General features: G+C 38.8%; 1 protein-coding gene across 1 annotated transcript in view; it reads left to right on the forward strand.

Annotated features, from left to right (window-relative positions):
• The window catches only part of ghrhrb (growth hormone releasing hormone receptor b), a 46674-nt gene that overhangs the window by 16817 nt on the left and 14050 nt on the right, over positions 1-15807 (forward strand). The window contains exons 3-5 of the mRNA XM_042482690.2: positions 6782-6889; positions 13076-13176; positions 14939-15036. Of these exons, the coding sequence (XP_042338624.2) occupies positions 6782-6889; positions 13076-13176; positions 14939-15036 (307 nt within the window). The remainder of the gene's footprint in view (positions 1-6781; positions 6890-13075; positions 13177-14938; positions 15037-15807) is intronic.

Raw genomic sequence — 15807 nt, forward strand, 5'->3', positions numbered from 1 at the left:
AGTGTATTGATGTCGCCTACATAGCTAGCATAATGAGGCATAATCCAACGTATTGTTTGACCTCAGTTGACAAATGAGTCAATCATTTATTCTTCTGCATGTCTGAAAAGACTCCAAAGCTGTTCTTTTAACTTGACTGGAAGTTCCTGTCTGTCCTTCTCCTTCAGACTTGTCCTTCCCTCACACTACCTGTTCAGAGTGACAGTTTGCACAGTCCCTGTCTGACAACGTGTGATGCTATTTCTAGCACATCCCTGGGAACTAACACTCTCTTCTCCCTGTTATGTGGCATTCTAAGGAAGCAAGCAAACAAGCCAACAAAGGGGAAAATTGAACCTGGGCTCACAAATATAGGCAGTTACAAAGGTAACATATTTGACTTAAGATTGGACGCACAATACTGGGGGAGTTAAGCTCCACGAACACATTCTCATCCTACCTTGTCACGTGTCGCTACTCTGTCAGTGACCTTCTGCATCTCTACATCTTATGACGTTAATGTTGTGTCCGCTCCGGGATGCCATTGCCTCAATGTCAACAAATGCACACATTGGGATGACGTAGCACGGTGGTTAGGTGTGGGCAAATGAGGCACATGGTAAGATGTAGAAACAAAAACCTCACATTCAAAGGAACTCTGAAGATCCTGCTTGAAAGTCAGTTGTTCGTGGGACCCATCCACCTTCCTTTCATGCCCGCCCTATAACCTGACGCAGCATTGTGTACACACGCAACTGGTTCTGTCCAGATGAAGTGATGGTGCTCATTGGTTGCATGTAGATGCGCTTGGTGCCATCTGACCATCTACTGGCATACCATAACAATACCAGTTCTGTCCGGGTGCATTTTGGGTGTATGCAGAAATTGGCAAATAGCGTCATGCTCATGCGCCGAAGACACTGACACAGCAGATGTATTTGATGAGTTCAGAATGAGAACTGGCTGGCTCCATAGCAAACAAACACAACTTTATATTAAAAAATATATCAAGATCTCACAAAAAATATGAGCAGAAACTATTTACATTTCATTGTGTGGTGGTGGCACAAAGTTTAGAAAAATACGGTGTTCTCTATTTAATTAAGTATATTTGTTATGCAGGGAGAGAACAGATGGCTTTAGACACTAAAGCAACAAGGTCAGGTTTTATTTAAAGTTAAAATAACTACATTTGTTACATATAAGATGTCAGTTCGTCAAGTAAGTACATAAAGGACGTAAGTGTAGCAGACAAACAGCAGACTCTAGGGAGAAAGTCCAGTGTTTGTTTGACCCATCCAACAATGTAACCTCCTTATGCAGACTTTCTTGCAGTTTATACTTTCTATGGGGTAATAACGATAATCACAGCTCAGAGCATAATGTCAGTGAACCGGGGAATTTGTGTGTCCACCAGGATAAAGGATCCCGAGTATCTTTTCTTTGGCATTGTGGTCATGTGATGGCATTTAATTTCAGCACATTGCGTGCCACCACCACATAATGCAATGTTAGCAGGTCATGTTATGTATTTTTGAGGTTGATATTAATTTTTACTTTGTGCTAAGCCCGGTTCCCAGCCACCATCCCCCGCAGAGTGGATAAATCCTGTTGATATTTCTCAAGGATTTTAAGCACTGCACTGGCCACATGCTGATATGATAAGATCATGATGGCATTTACGCAGCAAGAGAAAACTCGGTTGTCACAACTGTAACAAGTTATATTTACTTTCTCCTACTGCACTCATTCAGCAAACAGTTGCAGACTATTTGCTCAAAAAATTCATCAAAGTAAATATTCACCAAAATGGGGATGTAATATTTAGCTGTTTTCTTATTAAATCCAGATTTATCATTCAGTTTTGCTTGGATTATCAGTGTCAGGTGGTAGTGGAAGATTGTACCGTTTTAGTTATAGGGACTCAGGGAGTAGAGATGTCTGCTCTCTAAACAAAACATAAAACTAACTTGATGTTTCCATAATCTGTCAAACTACACAAGCACTGTCCTGAGTTCAACTCCTTCTTTGTCGTCTCTGTCTCTCTGTCCTACTCTGCTTCTTTGTTATCACATTACATTGTTTATCAAAGTTTGGATATTGTTGTGTAAACCTCAGCGGAACCTTTGCTCCTGTAATATTTGTAACAATATTACAGCAGCTGTAATGTACATGAAAAAAACAGAAGACAAATGATTTTTTTCAATCTAGGAAACACTGAAAAGTGAAGTATGAGGAGGAGAGTTTTAGCCAGAGGAGGAATAAAATACTGAGATACAGCCATAAAGGCAAAGAGGAAATAAAGGACATTCGTTCAGGTTGACGTTTGGTCAATCTAATTCTTATTACCGCATCATGTCTGCCTCGGAAATGAAAAAACTAAACTCATAACTTGTTACCGATGATGATTACAGAGGGATAAATCCTTTTGTGATTCTGTAGTGCCCCACAGTACACAGGATTGAGTTTCAATACATCTTTCTGCCTGCCTCAGAAAGATCCAAGAAGTCAAATTCTGATGCCATCAGGAGAATCAAGTATCTTCTAAAGCAGCTCTCATGAGGCTACATGATACTTTCCCAATAAATCTGAACTTTCTTTCCTTTTTGTGCCAATTACTTCTTGGAGGAAACATCAGTTCTACCTGAACTATATTCTCTGTAAGAAACCCAACATAATGTACTGCCCAGAGTCATAGACAGGCAGTCAGAGTGGCTGATGTGCACACAAATCCCACGACCTTGACACCAGAGACTGAGGTTCTCAAACTGAGTCCTGCCTGTGGTCAAGCACAGTGGTTAATGCTGGTGAAAAATTGTTTTATTTGAAGGGTAATGAATCAAATATGTCATGTTTCATTGCATTATTTGCCTCTGAGTATCCTCAGTGTAGCCATAAAAAATTGCAGCCATACTATCTGATACATATTGTTGCAACTGAAGATTTTGTAGGAAACAAATGAAGTATGTTGTCAATAAAGAGTTTGCGGATTTATTGCAAATCTTGCAGATATGTGAATTATAAGGCTGTCAAACAATTAATTGTCAAAACTGTGACAAATCGGGAAGTCCATATTAACAAGATGACGCAAATCTTACCAGATTGGGAATCTAATGAACACAAAGACATGATGAACTTGTGTCTCATGATATTGACTTTTAAATGTCTTTCAAATCAGTGCTGTTCTGCTACAACAATGTGTTGTTAAAACCACTACTTACAGATAGAAGGCAAATGTCAGACTGCTTTTATTCTGTACAGCATTTGTCAGCCTGTTGACTTGCCTTAGACCTGAGTCTTCCATAATGTTGACTGGTCTGCAGTCAATTTAGTTTCATCCACAGGTCTGTGGCAATTGGCACACTCCAAAGTACTGCTTTGATTGCTTTGGCGATGCAGCTGACATCAGTCTGACTGGCTGCACCTGTGCGCTCAGCTCGTCAGTGGTGGCTCAAATTCAAAGTACTGATATTTTAATTCTGTTTGACTTAAGTTGCATATCACTTGTGTCTTAACTGAACTGTCTGGGAGTTTTTAAAGTGAAATGAACCACATAAAAGTGCAGTGGTGGCATTATTTTCCAGCTCTGCCGCAGCAGGACACCACTGCAGTGGCTTGACCGGCTTGCATCTTTTCCTCATACAAAAGAATATGTGCAAATAATCACAGCAGCTGCTACCCACATTTTGTGACAAAATTACTCACCTATAAAAGGAGTCTGAAAGCAGCATAAGAAAAGTGACATCACTGCTGGTTTCAAAGAGTTAATGTCAATGCTAATGTCATCCTCTACATGCAACAATGCAAAAAAGAGCATACTTAGTCAACATATCCGCTTATATGGTGAGAGTACAAGTCAAGCAGTGTGGGTAATCTTCTTAGAATAATGGTTTTCTGTTCTTCCCATTCTGCCAACTTGCTGTGAATGCAGCATTATACCGCAGCAAAATCACAATGTGTCTTTAAATGCACAAATTATGACACAAAATCAGCAGAGGAACCTCAAGAAGGTTTTTTTTTAATTTCATTTATAGGGTGCATTGTTTGTTTTTGGACTGCTCTGATATGATGCATGATGGAGCCATGAGATCTCATGCGTGTGTGAGCATAATGATGTTGAGGAACATAACACAACTGCCTGTCACACAGACCACTGATCCTAAACAGGATAACTGGAGAGGAGATTTATTGAAGGCATGAAAAAAAAAAACATGGCTTTGTGCTACTTACTGTTAAAGACCCGACCATTAATGTAAGATGAGAGGCAACAGTCATCCTCTGTAGCCTCCCTGTTAGCTTTATTTAGCATCTAATGAAGGGACTATTGCCACCTGCAGACATCCTTTCACACACACACTGATTCAAACACAAGCATCCTTTTATACTGTTGCACTTTAAATATGCCCTAATGGCTCTCCAGGCTTTTTGTCACCTGCTGAGCCACCAGAGCATTTACAATAACGGCCTAATAATGTGTCATTTTCAATTTGTGCAGATGAAAAAATTTCAAAGCTGTCTCCATCTTTGTGTGCAAACAATAGCCAAGATGTTGAAGAGAGTTTATTTATTTATTTTTCCAAAAAGGAGAGTTCAAAGTCAAATTTATCCAGCGAGATGTTTGCCTCATCACAGCTTTGGCAGGAGAACCTCCAGCAGTAGCCAAAAGCTGTGTTTTATTATGAATGAGTGGTGGTTTGTCTGTGCGCGCCGCTCTTTTAATTGACACGGGGCCAAGCAGCTTTGATGTATGAGGCGTTGTGGTGGCAGAGAGAGACGTGCTCCTCATTACTGTTCTCTCTACTCCTCCTCTCCACACCTCCCTCGTTCAGAGGCTGCGGGGAGAGCTTGTCAGCCATGTGAGGGGAGCAGCAGAGACAAAGTGTGGGCAGTGAGGAGGGCTGAGGACGTCACTGTAATCAAACGCCCCTTGATTTTCCTGGACTGGGGGAAACCCCATGAAAAAATAACATCAGAAGAGTTTCTGTAAAGTTAAAATGATTCTTTATTGGGTATGTGGATCTGTAGTTAACATTAGCAAGCAATGTAGCATTAAGGTCTGTTCAAGGTCAAGCAAGTCACACGCTGACTGAATTCTAAGTTCACTGCATAAAGAAACAAGTCAATAACTGTATACAGTCTGGAATATATGAGTAGCAAACAAATACTTTGCAAAAATCTCCTTATCAAGTCATTTTTGTCTGGAGCAGTATTTTTTAAATTGTTTTTATTTATTCAAGCCAGGCATAAACTGGAGAGGATTATGTGTTTGGTTGCATGCATGCTCGCTTGTGTGTGTGTGTGTGTGTGTGTGTGTGTGTGTGTGTGTGTGTGTGTGTGTGTGTGTGTGTGTGCGCGTGTGTAACTGTCGGATAGACTGTATATTAAGATACACAATGCATCCTTACTTACTCCTGCTGTGCAAAAATGAAGCCCAAATAAAGCCAAATTATTTTGCACTTGTAATGTCTTTTGGAGCCAAAGTCTGCGTGGTGCCAATCTGGGCAGTATTGCAAGCACACTAATTGGCACAGACAGCTGTCAATCGTGACATTTAACCCCCATTTGTAGCATTGATAAACTAATAAAAATAAATTACATCAGAAAAAAAACACTTGAACTTCTTGAAATTGCAGAAATGATCTTGGGGAAAAATCTATTTGATTTGGATTTTTTTTGTTTGACCCATGTCCCGTCTACTAACATGAAGGATGCACGGTTCAGGACCTACACTGCGTCCTTCCACCAGGAGCAATAGAAGTGGTTTTGCTCCACGTGTGTGGAGCTGTCATGTTGTCCATCTGTATATACAGTCTACGATCTGTACCCATTTGTGAGTGTGTGTGGAACCATCTCTCGGTAATCTCAGATGCTACTCGACCAATCAGCCTAATATTTACTGTGCACATTTATGACTGCATGCTTAAGGACCCCTCATGGTGGCGGTGATTCACAATTAGCACTACCTAAGTCCCGCCTCTTTTTGCTCTGTGCTCCAATAACAGTTGAGCAAGTTTGGTACCTGGCAGAACTTCAGTCAGCATTCACTTTTTCCTTTCCTTAAACTTTGATATGAATGAATGAATAAATGAAAATGACAAAAAAGAGGGCTTTCACCAAACCTATATGTTAATCTCAAAAAACAAATAGTCAAGCAAAGTTAAACTTAAAAGGAGTACAATAGAAGATAGAAGAAAATACTATTAATATAATACTATATGAATAGTATTATATTAATAGTATTTTCTTCTATCTTCTATTGTTATTTACTTATTTAGTCAGTTAATTAGTTATTGTTATTTATTATATTTATTATTATACTTTGTTTGTTCTTTTAGTATTGAAGTGAATGTGAGCAGCTGACTATGTTAATTTCCTCTGGGATAAATAAAGTATCTATCTATCTTTTTATCTATCTATCTATCTATCTATCTATCTATCTATCTATCTATCTATCTATCTATCTATCTATCTATCTATCTATCTATCTATCTATCTTAAAAACACTTTGTAAACACTGTTTTTAAAGGTGCTATATAAAAAAAAGTTATTATTAACATGGTGAATTGTAGTTCCAACACAGATTTAACACAATGATGTAACTTCACCAACTTTCCCTTTTCTCAGAACAAATACCATCTATCAAAGTTTTATGTTCTGCTGAGACAAAACGTGCTGGCCATATTTAATACAGCATATGCATACAGCATCTCTTTAACTGCTCTGTCTACCTGGACTTGTCCATCAGTTCCACTCATAATTACCAGGTGATAAATGTGTGATAAATGTCATCTTCTTGTCTCAGGTTGTCCGACAGCGTGGGATGATATCCGCTGCTGGTATCGTGCTGAGGTGGGACAGGTGGTCAGCGTCTCGTGTGCCAATGTCTCCCAGCTGTTTGCTAATAACCAAGGTAAATCACCTGACTCACACAGCGAGGTGACAATTGGAGGCACATGCAGCCACCTAGAGGCATAAGTGAATTATGAAGCTGCTTACAAACCCCTAAACTTCCATAAGGCCTTTCAAAGAAATTAATTATATTTTTATCATAATTTATGTATTTAAAATAGTTCTTTTGTCTACTATAGTGTTCCCAAAATCAACACACATTTTTACATTTTAACAAACAGAATTACAGTGTGTATCTCTTTGTTATTATCATATATCTTGTGATGTTGTACAGTTTTTATCCTTTTCTGTTCATATTTTTATTTTTTAGCTTTTGCTTTCAGGAATTATAATTGTCATACATTAAAAGGATTTTTTTTGTCATCCACATTTGCATTTTTTTTTACTTCATTTTTTGAGCAGCAAAAATGTTTGAGAAAGTGTAGAGAAATGATTAATAATCCTGCCAGCAGTCTGAATTCTTTTTATCCTCCTGCTCATGCCTGTGCTGAATTTTGTAAATTGTTGTCAGTCAATAATCTGTCTTTAGGCCATGTTGACTTTTGGGTTTGTGAAACAGCAGAAAGAGTGTATGCTTTCTCAGTTGATTTTTCTGAAGCCAAAATAACAGGAAGACTCATGTTTTCCGACATAATGAACTTGTGCTCCATTCATCCATCTCTAGTTTACAGCTCAGTGACCAGGTTAAATTTAGATATCTCCTAGGACTGGTTTAATGCTTTCACTGGACGTTTCTCTACACGAATCATGTGGCCTCGTCTCTAGTGTCTGAGCGTGGCTGCAGAGAGTGCTGCAGTCCTCACTGTCACATGACCCCCCACCTCCTCCAGAGCCCTGTCTCATCCAGCTGGCGGGTCTAAAGAAAACAAAATACACTCAGAATCTATCATGTATCATCATATGGCTGACAGACGGATACAGATTCAGCTGAGATTGTAGAAAATTGTTTAACCAGACATTTCTGAGATGACCTTAAAATCTGTGTGTTGTCCAAAACAGCCCCAGTGGAAATATGGAGGAGAGGAATCAGAGGCAGTAAAAACTTTATCAAATCAAGCAAAAAAAATTAAATGCCTTGACTGCCTACAGAACTTCAGACTTAACTTGTCATGACCAAACATATTTATTAAGCATATCTTTATTAGAATGTTTGTTAAGGCTATGTGTTTTTGTTTTTCAAAACTGAATATTGGGTGATATTTCCGAACCCTCAAAAATTACACCCCTGTCTCTACATATCATTATTATTCATTCATTCTTTCATTACCGTAAACGCTTATCCTAAATTTAAAGTCACCAGTTAATCTGACTGGCTGTATGTTGTAAACAGCGGCACATCATAACACCATAACATGTTCCGTCCAGTCGTGTTATCAACTGGCACTGTCTGTCAGTGTATCATACGGGCATGGCAGTTGCTGTTCACCCAATGGTGGTCTATCATAACACCACGACAGGTCCCAACCACCAAAGTTATAAAATGACACTGTCCGTCTGTCAATCATACGGCCATAACAGCTGCCGTCTACGACCGTTGATATAAGATACCAGTGCCAAAAGCCACCTTTCACAGCGGTATGATGTGCTGTCAGTTAAAATCACTTACAAATAGCTGACGACGTGACTTCAGAATGAGAATGAGAAACAGGCTGGGGTACGAGCCAGTTGGGTACACCAAGCGGCCACCTCCAAGGTTGAGAAAATGAAGCCAGTACAGAATTGCCAAAAACTGTGATGAAATTAATGGCCACTTGAGGCTGACTCCAAAACAGAGTCAATCCCCATTGATGTCCATGTTAAAATGCAGAAATGAACATGTTTACAAGCTAGTACAAAAAATGGTTCTGTTTACTTTCATTAATTTCAACTATAATGACAGCAGTACAGAATTCTTTTTACACATCACCTGCTGACATTTTATTAAGGCCCAAAGTTACATATATTTAAGGGCAGAGGGGGTCAGTTTGACTGACAGGCTGTCCGCAAGCTACTGCTACAGTCCATGAGTTAGATCCACCCCTCGCTCCTCCAAAGCAAATATGGTCACGTCTGGCTCCATAAAAAACAACAAATCACATGCCAAAATGCAAAATTTGAGGCTTAAAATGGCGGTAAACAATCTGATGGGTGACAGCACAGCAGCTATGTCCATTATTTAGACAGTCAATTGGATACACATGCACTACCATGCATACACTAACAGACCAGTGCACCACAACAAACCACAGAGAAGCTCAGATGACAACACACACAGAGGTGGTGTGACTTCATTCTCAGCTCAGGATGCCATACTCATTAACTAAACTTAATTTTATTAACCTTTAAAAGTACACTGCAGGAATTGATGGTTTGTAAACAATATCTCCTGCACAAGTGGAAGTGAAAGTATCACTGTTAAACTTTTCACACTAGAATCAGTAGCAGCAGAGAGCATGTGCAGTATGTGGGATGCTGGATGCTAGAAATGATGCACCTGACCGACTTAGAAAGACAGCAAAAAGCAGAGAAGAAGGGAAAAAAAATCAGCAGTGAAAGTTAAGCATGTACTGCAGGAGTATCGGGAGGCGGGGGTTGCTGCTGATGACCTCATAACTCAGTGCTAGTGGGTTCCTGGACCCCACTGGATTTCCTCCTCCACAGACACCCAGATAAGTCAAGCGCTTTAGCTGAGATCCAGCCTATCCAACGGGAGGCTGCATACAGAGAAAATAATGAATTGGAAAATCAAAGAGTTCACTGTGAGAGCCAAGAGCATGAGGAAGGAATTGGCGCTGCTTGTTAAGCACAGTGGTTTGAACACTAGCACCCTCCCCAGAGCTTCGGCCTCCAACCTTTGTTCACATCCAACCATTCACCCGCCGACGCTGTGGCTACAGGCCGTTATACTGAAGCTAATGCAGCTAGATATCGGCAAAACCACCCACGACTCAAACCCCCACACTCTTCTCGGCTGCGCTGAGGAGCCGGACAGGCAGGCTCACATCATGGAGCTGAAATCTGTTGTTTCACTGAAAACTTTTCATCCTCCATCTTAATCACACAGAAAACCTGATGACCTTGAGTGACTCATGACCGCCGTGGAGCTCGGTGTGCTGAGTGAGCTCCGTCATTCTTACTTCAGGCCATGGTGAGAAAAAGTGGCTGCAAATGTGCCTCATTTTAAATCATCATCTGCAGCCTTCACCTGACCGTACTGCGGTCAATTTTTACCTAGAGCTTTTAGGAAAGTGAACAAAGTAAATCTGATACTTTCATACTTTTGCTTTACTTTTGGATACACTGGGAGCTAAGGTCAAACGTCTCCTTGACCCAGCATTGAGCTAAGTTGTGTGAATAATAGGGAAAGAAACTTTGATATCTTCTCGACTCATCATGCTACAATTTTATCTCCAAGTCTAGCTTACTAGCACTCTAACTTCACTTTCTCTGGTCTAGGCCCAATTAAGCTCTATTATTATTATGCCTAAAATCTAATTTTCACACCTGTAAAGTGCATTGCCATCAAATCACCCTGCCAGTAGATCCATACAGAAGATTTACTGATTGAAACAGATGTTTGCACAGCATATTGATTCCAACAAACTACCTCAGATATGTTGAACGAGCAGTTTGACAGCAAACAGTGGAAAGTGGAATCACATAAACTCTGCAGGCTCTTAAACTGCCTGACTGAAACACGTGAACTTGCAAATCGCCTGAATCCCGAAGGACTGATGGTTGGTGTTTACTGAGGCTGCACAGTATTTATGAGAGTGAGGAGTGTGATTGTACAGGTCATGCTGCCCCACAGCTCCATCAAACAGCAGTTTGGCCCGCTGGTATCATACATTGTTTCACAGGCTACATATATATTGATGAACTAAATATTTACTAATAATTACTAAAAATGTCTTGTTATTTGATTATTTATTCTAAATGGTGAAAATCTGACAATCCGAGGGACAATCTGGATCTTAACTGTATCAGTGACAGGACAAAGAGAAAGACTCTGATTGTTTCTGTACTTCAAGAGACTCGCACACATGCACACCTACAATCTTGAAAATTTTATTTTTCATATACAGAAACTATAAATATAACTTTATATAAAAAGCTTATTTAAACATTGTTTGCCACAACATGACCATCTTTACTACTTTACTACATTGATCAGTGTCTTGTTTCTTTTGTGGGTTTTTTCCCTCTTAGAATCAGTTATGGATTTAAAGTCTCATGTTTACTTTAGCAGCTTTTTAAACACAAATTATATATTTTAACCCTATGATTTATAGACTGAAACCCGCCTCGCTCTTCCTCCTTTCTTCATGCTTGGCCATGCTTGTTTAAAAAGGTGGAGAGGCTCCACTGCAGTCCACTTTAGATGATGTCGAACACTGTGATTAGCTTTTAGGCATCTCATCAAATAAGCATTTAGGTTGATGACAGTAATCATCGATCTAGACATCCTAGAAAAGTAGTGTTCATTGGAATGGACGGGGGATCTGAACACATTGAATCCTCACCACCTGTGTCTGGTAATTGGCCAGGCTTGTTGTTGTTTAGTGTGTACATGTGTATGAGTGTTCACATGTTGTGTGTCCTCTTCATAGGAGGTGCGTCTCCAACTGCTACCGTCATTAACAGGCAGATGGATTTTATGTGCCGCCCATTGAATCTTAATAAGGAGCAGTGGTATTATTTCACCTCAGAGAAAGAAAGAGTGTCGGTGTTCATGTGTATACATGTGATAAGCTGCGTCTGCAGAGAGAGAGAAAGAGGAGTGAGAGTGAAAGCAGTGTTTTTATTTTTGTTAATCATCAGTGTCTCAATAGAACTAATAGACTTAATCAGAAAAGCTGCATATTGATGAATCGAAACAACAAATGACAACAAATTGAACATTAATCAGCCATCCAACTGTATTTGCATGTAAGGCTGTAACAAACAATGTGTCTGTGCCCTCTCTTCATTAAACGTGACTCTTGACTCATGACACGCTACTTCAGATTTTATTCATTTTTTAGACTTTTGTGTGCCGTTACTGTACCTTGCCCTTAACCTCAGATCCTGTAAGTAAACTCTACTGTCAATCCTGCGGTCTAGACTTAAAACTAAAGTACATGTGCCTTTGCTGTCATTACCCTCAGGAGAGCTTTCATATTAAAATACATGATACTACTTTAATGTTGGCATTTAAATGTCCACTAAATATTTTTTGTCAAGTTGCCTCCTTGTCACTTTGAAGATCTTTGTTGTGTTGCCCCATTTTAATGCTGGAAAGGAAAGACGTTTCCCCTAACTGCTGACATAAAGTTGATGTGTGCTGTCAGCACTATCTTGTTCAAACTGGACATAAGCATGAGGTAAGGGATGTCATATACTTTAGGCGATATAATTTATCTGCCTTTGAAATCTCTGCTGCTCACCCCAGAGAAACTGATGTGAGTACAACTTTGTTTGTGAAATGTTAAGCTGTCAAATTAGCATTTGAAGGGACAGTTCACCACATACATTATCCATGACATTCTACCAACTATAAGTTCTGCATTAAAAATAAACATATATGTAAAACAAATTAAACAAACAAACAAACATTGCAAAATTGGAGCGAACTTGAGCCAATTTAAGGTAGCGCACTCTTTAGTCTCTACTTGAAACATCAAAAATAACAGAGACAAACATAACAAAGAAAAAAATGGAGAAAAATAAATGAACTGCATCACTTTTATCCCTCTGTAATATATCCCATAAAAAGACATGCTACAGAAAGAGCATGACCATCACATAATACCATGTCCAAACTTAAAGGTATAAGTAGTGACATAAAAAAATACTATGATCCTGTTTCTGTCTCTTGTTCTTGCATAGAGACATCTCATCCTGCTAACATCTTATGCCTAAATGTGTGCATCTGTGGAGAGGAACCATGGAGAGTCTATAATCTCTGTTTCTCTGGTTCCATTTTCATGCCAAATATCTGAAGTCCCTCCAATGTCATTTTATTTTTTCACCCATTACTTCTCTTGAGTGACTGATAAAAGCCACATATCTCACCTTCTGCTGTTTTTGGGTTCAGATTTTGTCTCTTCCATTCTTCCAACTTGTGTTTTTGTGGAAACATCCTCCCTGGACTTCTCAGCCTCTGAGGGTTTCTTGCTGATGGCGTCTCCTCCGTACAACCCACTGAGATTTATTTGTTTTCTTTTAGGTTACATCTACAGGAACTGCACAGAAGACGGATGGTCAGAGCTCTACCCCTCCTATGAGGAGGCCTGCGAGTTCACAGAGTACGAAGTGACAGAACCAGAGGTACATGTTCCAGACAGTTTTTTCTTTTAATTGTGCTGCCTTCAGTTGCTTCTTGGAAATATTTACTGTATTTACCCTATTTACGAGTCACAAGCACATGAACGGCCCTCCAAAGTCATAATTATGAGTGGGAAATTGGGAAAAATAGATAATACCCGAGTTGCCTAGTTGTGGCGTTTGTTTTCAGGGCAGCAAAAAAATTAGACAGCGTGAAACAACGTCAACAATTGACAGTTTTTAATTTTTCTCCTAGTGGCTATCATTTACTTTTAGTTGCAAATTTTTGCAGATGCATCTATTAGTTGTTGCAAGCAGGCAAACTTTTAACTATAAAGCATGCTGGGCGAGTACACTAACACTGATAACAACCTTTTTTAATAACGAAAGTTGCCGACTTTATGTTATAAATGCATAAACATGGCAGGCAAAAGTCAATGTTTTGTCAGTGGTAAAAAACTTTTCTGATTAATTCACATATTAAATATCAATTTCTGATTACATGTAAAGTATAATATGGTATTAAAGTTAACTGCTGTAGATGTAGATTAAATATAAAAATATATAAAATATATAATCTATAGAATATATAACAAAAAAAGTAATATGAAAATATAAACTGTAAACAGCTGTCAACCTCTTGTTTTAACGCTCTTAGCATTCAAATGAAACCCATCTTCTTCGTAGCGTCCATGTTGTTTCCACTTTACGACATCGACTTTACGAAAGCACATGAACAAAGTCGGAAAAACAACTTCTCAACTCACATGAATGCAGCATTATTCTGCGGGGAAAAAACGACACCATCTGAGAGACCATTTAAATTTTCATCTGTTTGTTGTTATAACTGTAAATATGTTGACGATGTCGAAGCATTTTTTTTAAATCAGTTCCAGCATTGCTACTGGCGAATATTGGAGGACCCATCAGTCAAGATATAACAGACACATTTATTAATATGATGCCCTCTATTATCATTAAGAGCCTTAATTACTAGCTTTGCAACTGCAGCCCATATTTTTCTTTATTATGCTTGCATAGTAAAATGACAGATGTTATTTCAGGAAGGCGGTATGACAGATGATTGACACCTCCCACCCTCTTTGAGACGAACCGTCCGAGACTGTCATCAGTGGAAACATGACAACTGAATGTCCTATATTTATGTTTTCCTGAAAAGTGACCTCTTGCTGTCGAGCAAATATTTACTCTCCTCTCTAAGTAGGGAAAGATGAAGTAGTGATGTTGAGACTGAGGTGAAATCTTCTCAAACTTCCTAAATGTGAAAAGTAAGTCAAAGTTTCAAAATGTGACATGTTGTTATCATCGAAACATTCCTCAAATTTCACCGAAGGGTTCAGAGCATGTCTTGACTGTGACTCGGAAGACACTCGTTCAATAGTTGTTTTCCAAGCTCTGCACGGAACAATTTGCAGGAAATATATCATCTCTCTACAGATTTGCATTGTATTTATCTGCAAAAAAGAAAAAAAAAATGTCAGTCACGCTATTTCAGCAGTATTTTTCACAGAAAATCCAAAGTGTTGAACAAATGTACGCAAGTTAAAGCTAATTTTACAAGGTACAAGGTACAGATGCAACATTTACTGTCTCCACTGAATGTGTTATATTGTCTTCCATCAGACAGACATTTTTTAAAGCAGCGGCAGTTTCCTTATCACATGAATTCGCACATGTAAGGATGACTGTGTTCTTACATTGGTTTCATTTCTTATATTCTGTTTTGTCTTGTCTTGAATTGCAGACAACATACTTCTCCAACTTCAAACAAGTGTACACTGCCGGCTACGCTACCTCCCTCATCTCTCTGATATCGGCCATTTTTGTCTTCACTGTGTTCAGGTAACGATGTTTCTGAGACCATCCTCCCTGCAGAGCAACCACAGCAGCAGTGGTTTCAGCAGAGTTACATATTCTTGTTCAAATGACAGCGACCCCTGGTAGCTGTAGTAATTATGGGATACGATTTGTCCCTTATCTTAACAAAGTAGTTTTAACCTAACCCATGGTCTTTCCCTTAACTTAATCAGGGTGTTTTGCCTTACCCTTAACGATAAAACATTATAAAACAGAATTTGTTTTTTAACAGAAATTTGTGATGGTTTTGTGAGGTAACAATAAATTCTGATGATAAGGGTTGTTAAATCAATAAATGCTTGTATGGGTTGGCAGTTTGATAAATTACTTATTTTGTCTCTTTATTTGAGACTTGTTGTTGTTTCCTCTTTAAGAGGATTCTTGCTGAACTAAACTCAACAGAATCTGATTTCAAAACATATGATTTAGAAAAATAAATTGTACAGATATTTCCCTTTAAAAGAATACATAACCTGCAAAGTGACCTTTTGTCTGTCACTGCATGTTCCGATGAATTCAAAAGGAAAATTTTGTTTTTCTTGCATTTCTCCACAGTGAACAGTGAATCTAAAAAAGACCAACACTCATGAATCATGGGGGCCACATTTAACAACAAAACTATATCAAAACATCCATTTACAAACTCTCAAATAAATCGTGCAGAATTATCTAAATCCTATTTATACAGTTGTACGCTCAGTATTTACCAAACACATGCACGTTACAATATGAAACACTTGTTACTACTACTATGTT

The sequence above is a fragment of the Plectropomus leopardus genome, chromosome 5, assembly GCF_026936395.1.
Source record: "Plectropomus leopardus strain MGB_pleo_1.0 chromosome 5, ASM2693639v1, whole genome shotgun sequence".
NCBI classification, from domain to species: Eukaryota; Metazoa; Chordata; class Actinopteri; order Perciformes; family Serranidae; genus Plectropomus; species Plectropomus leopardus.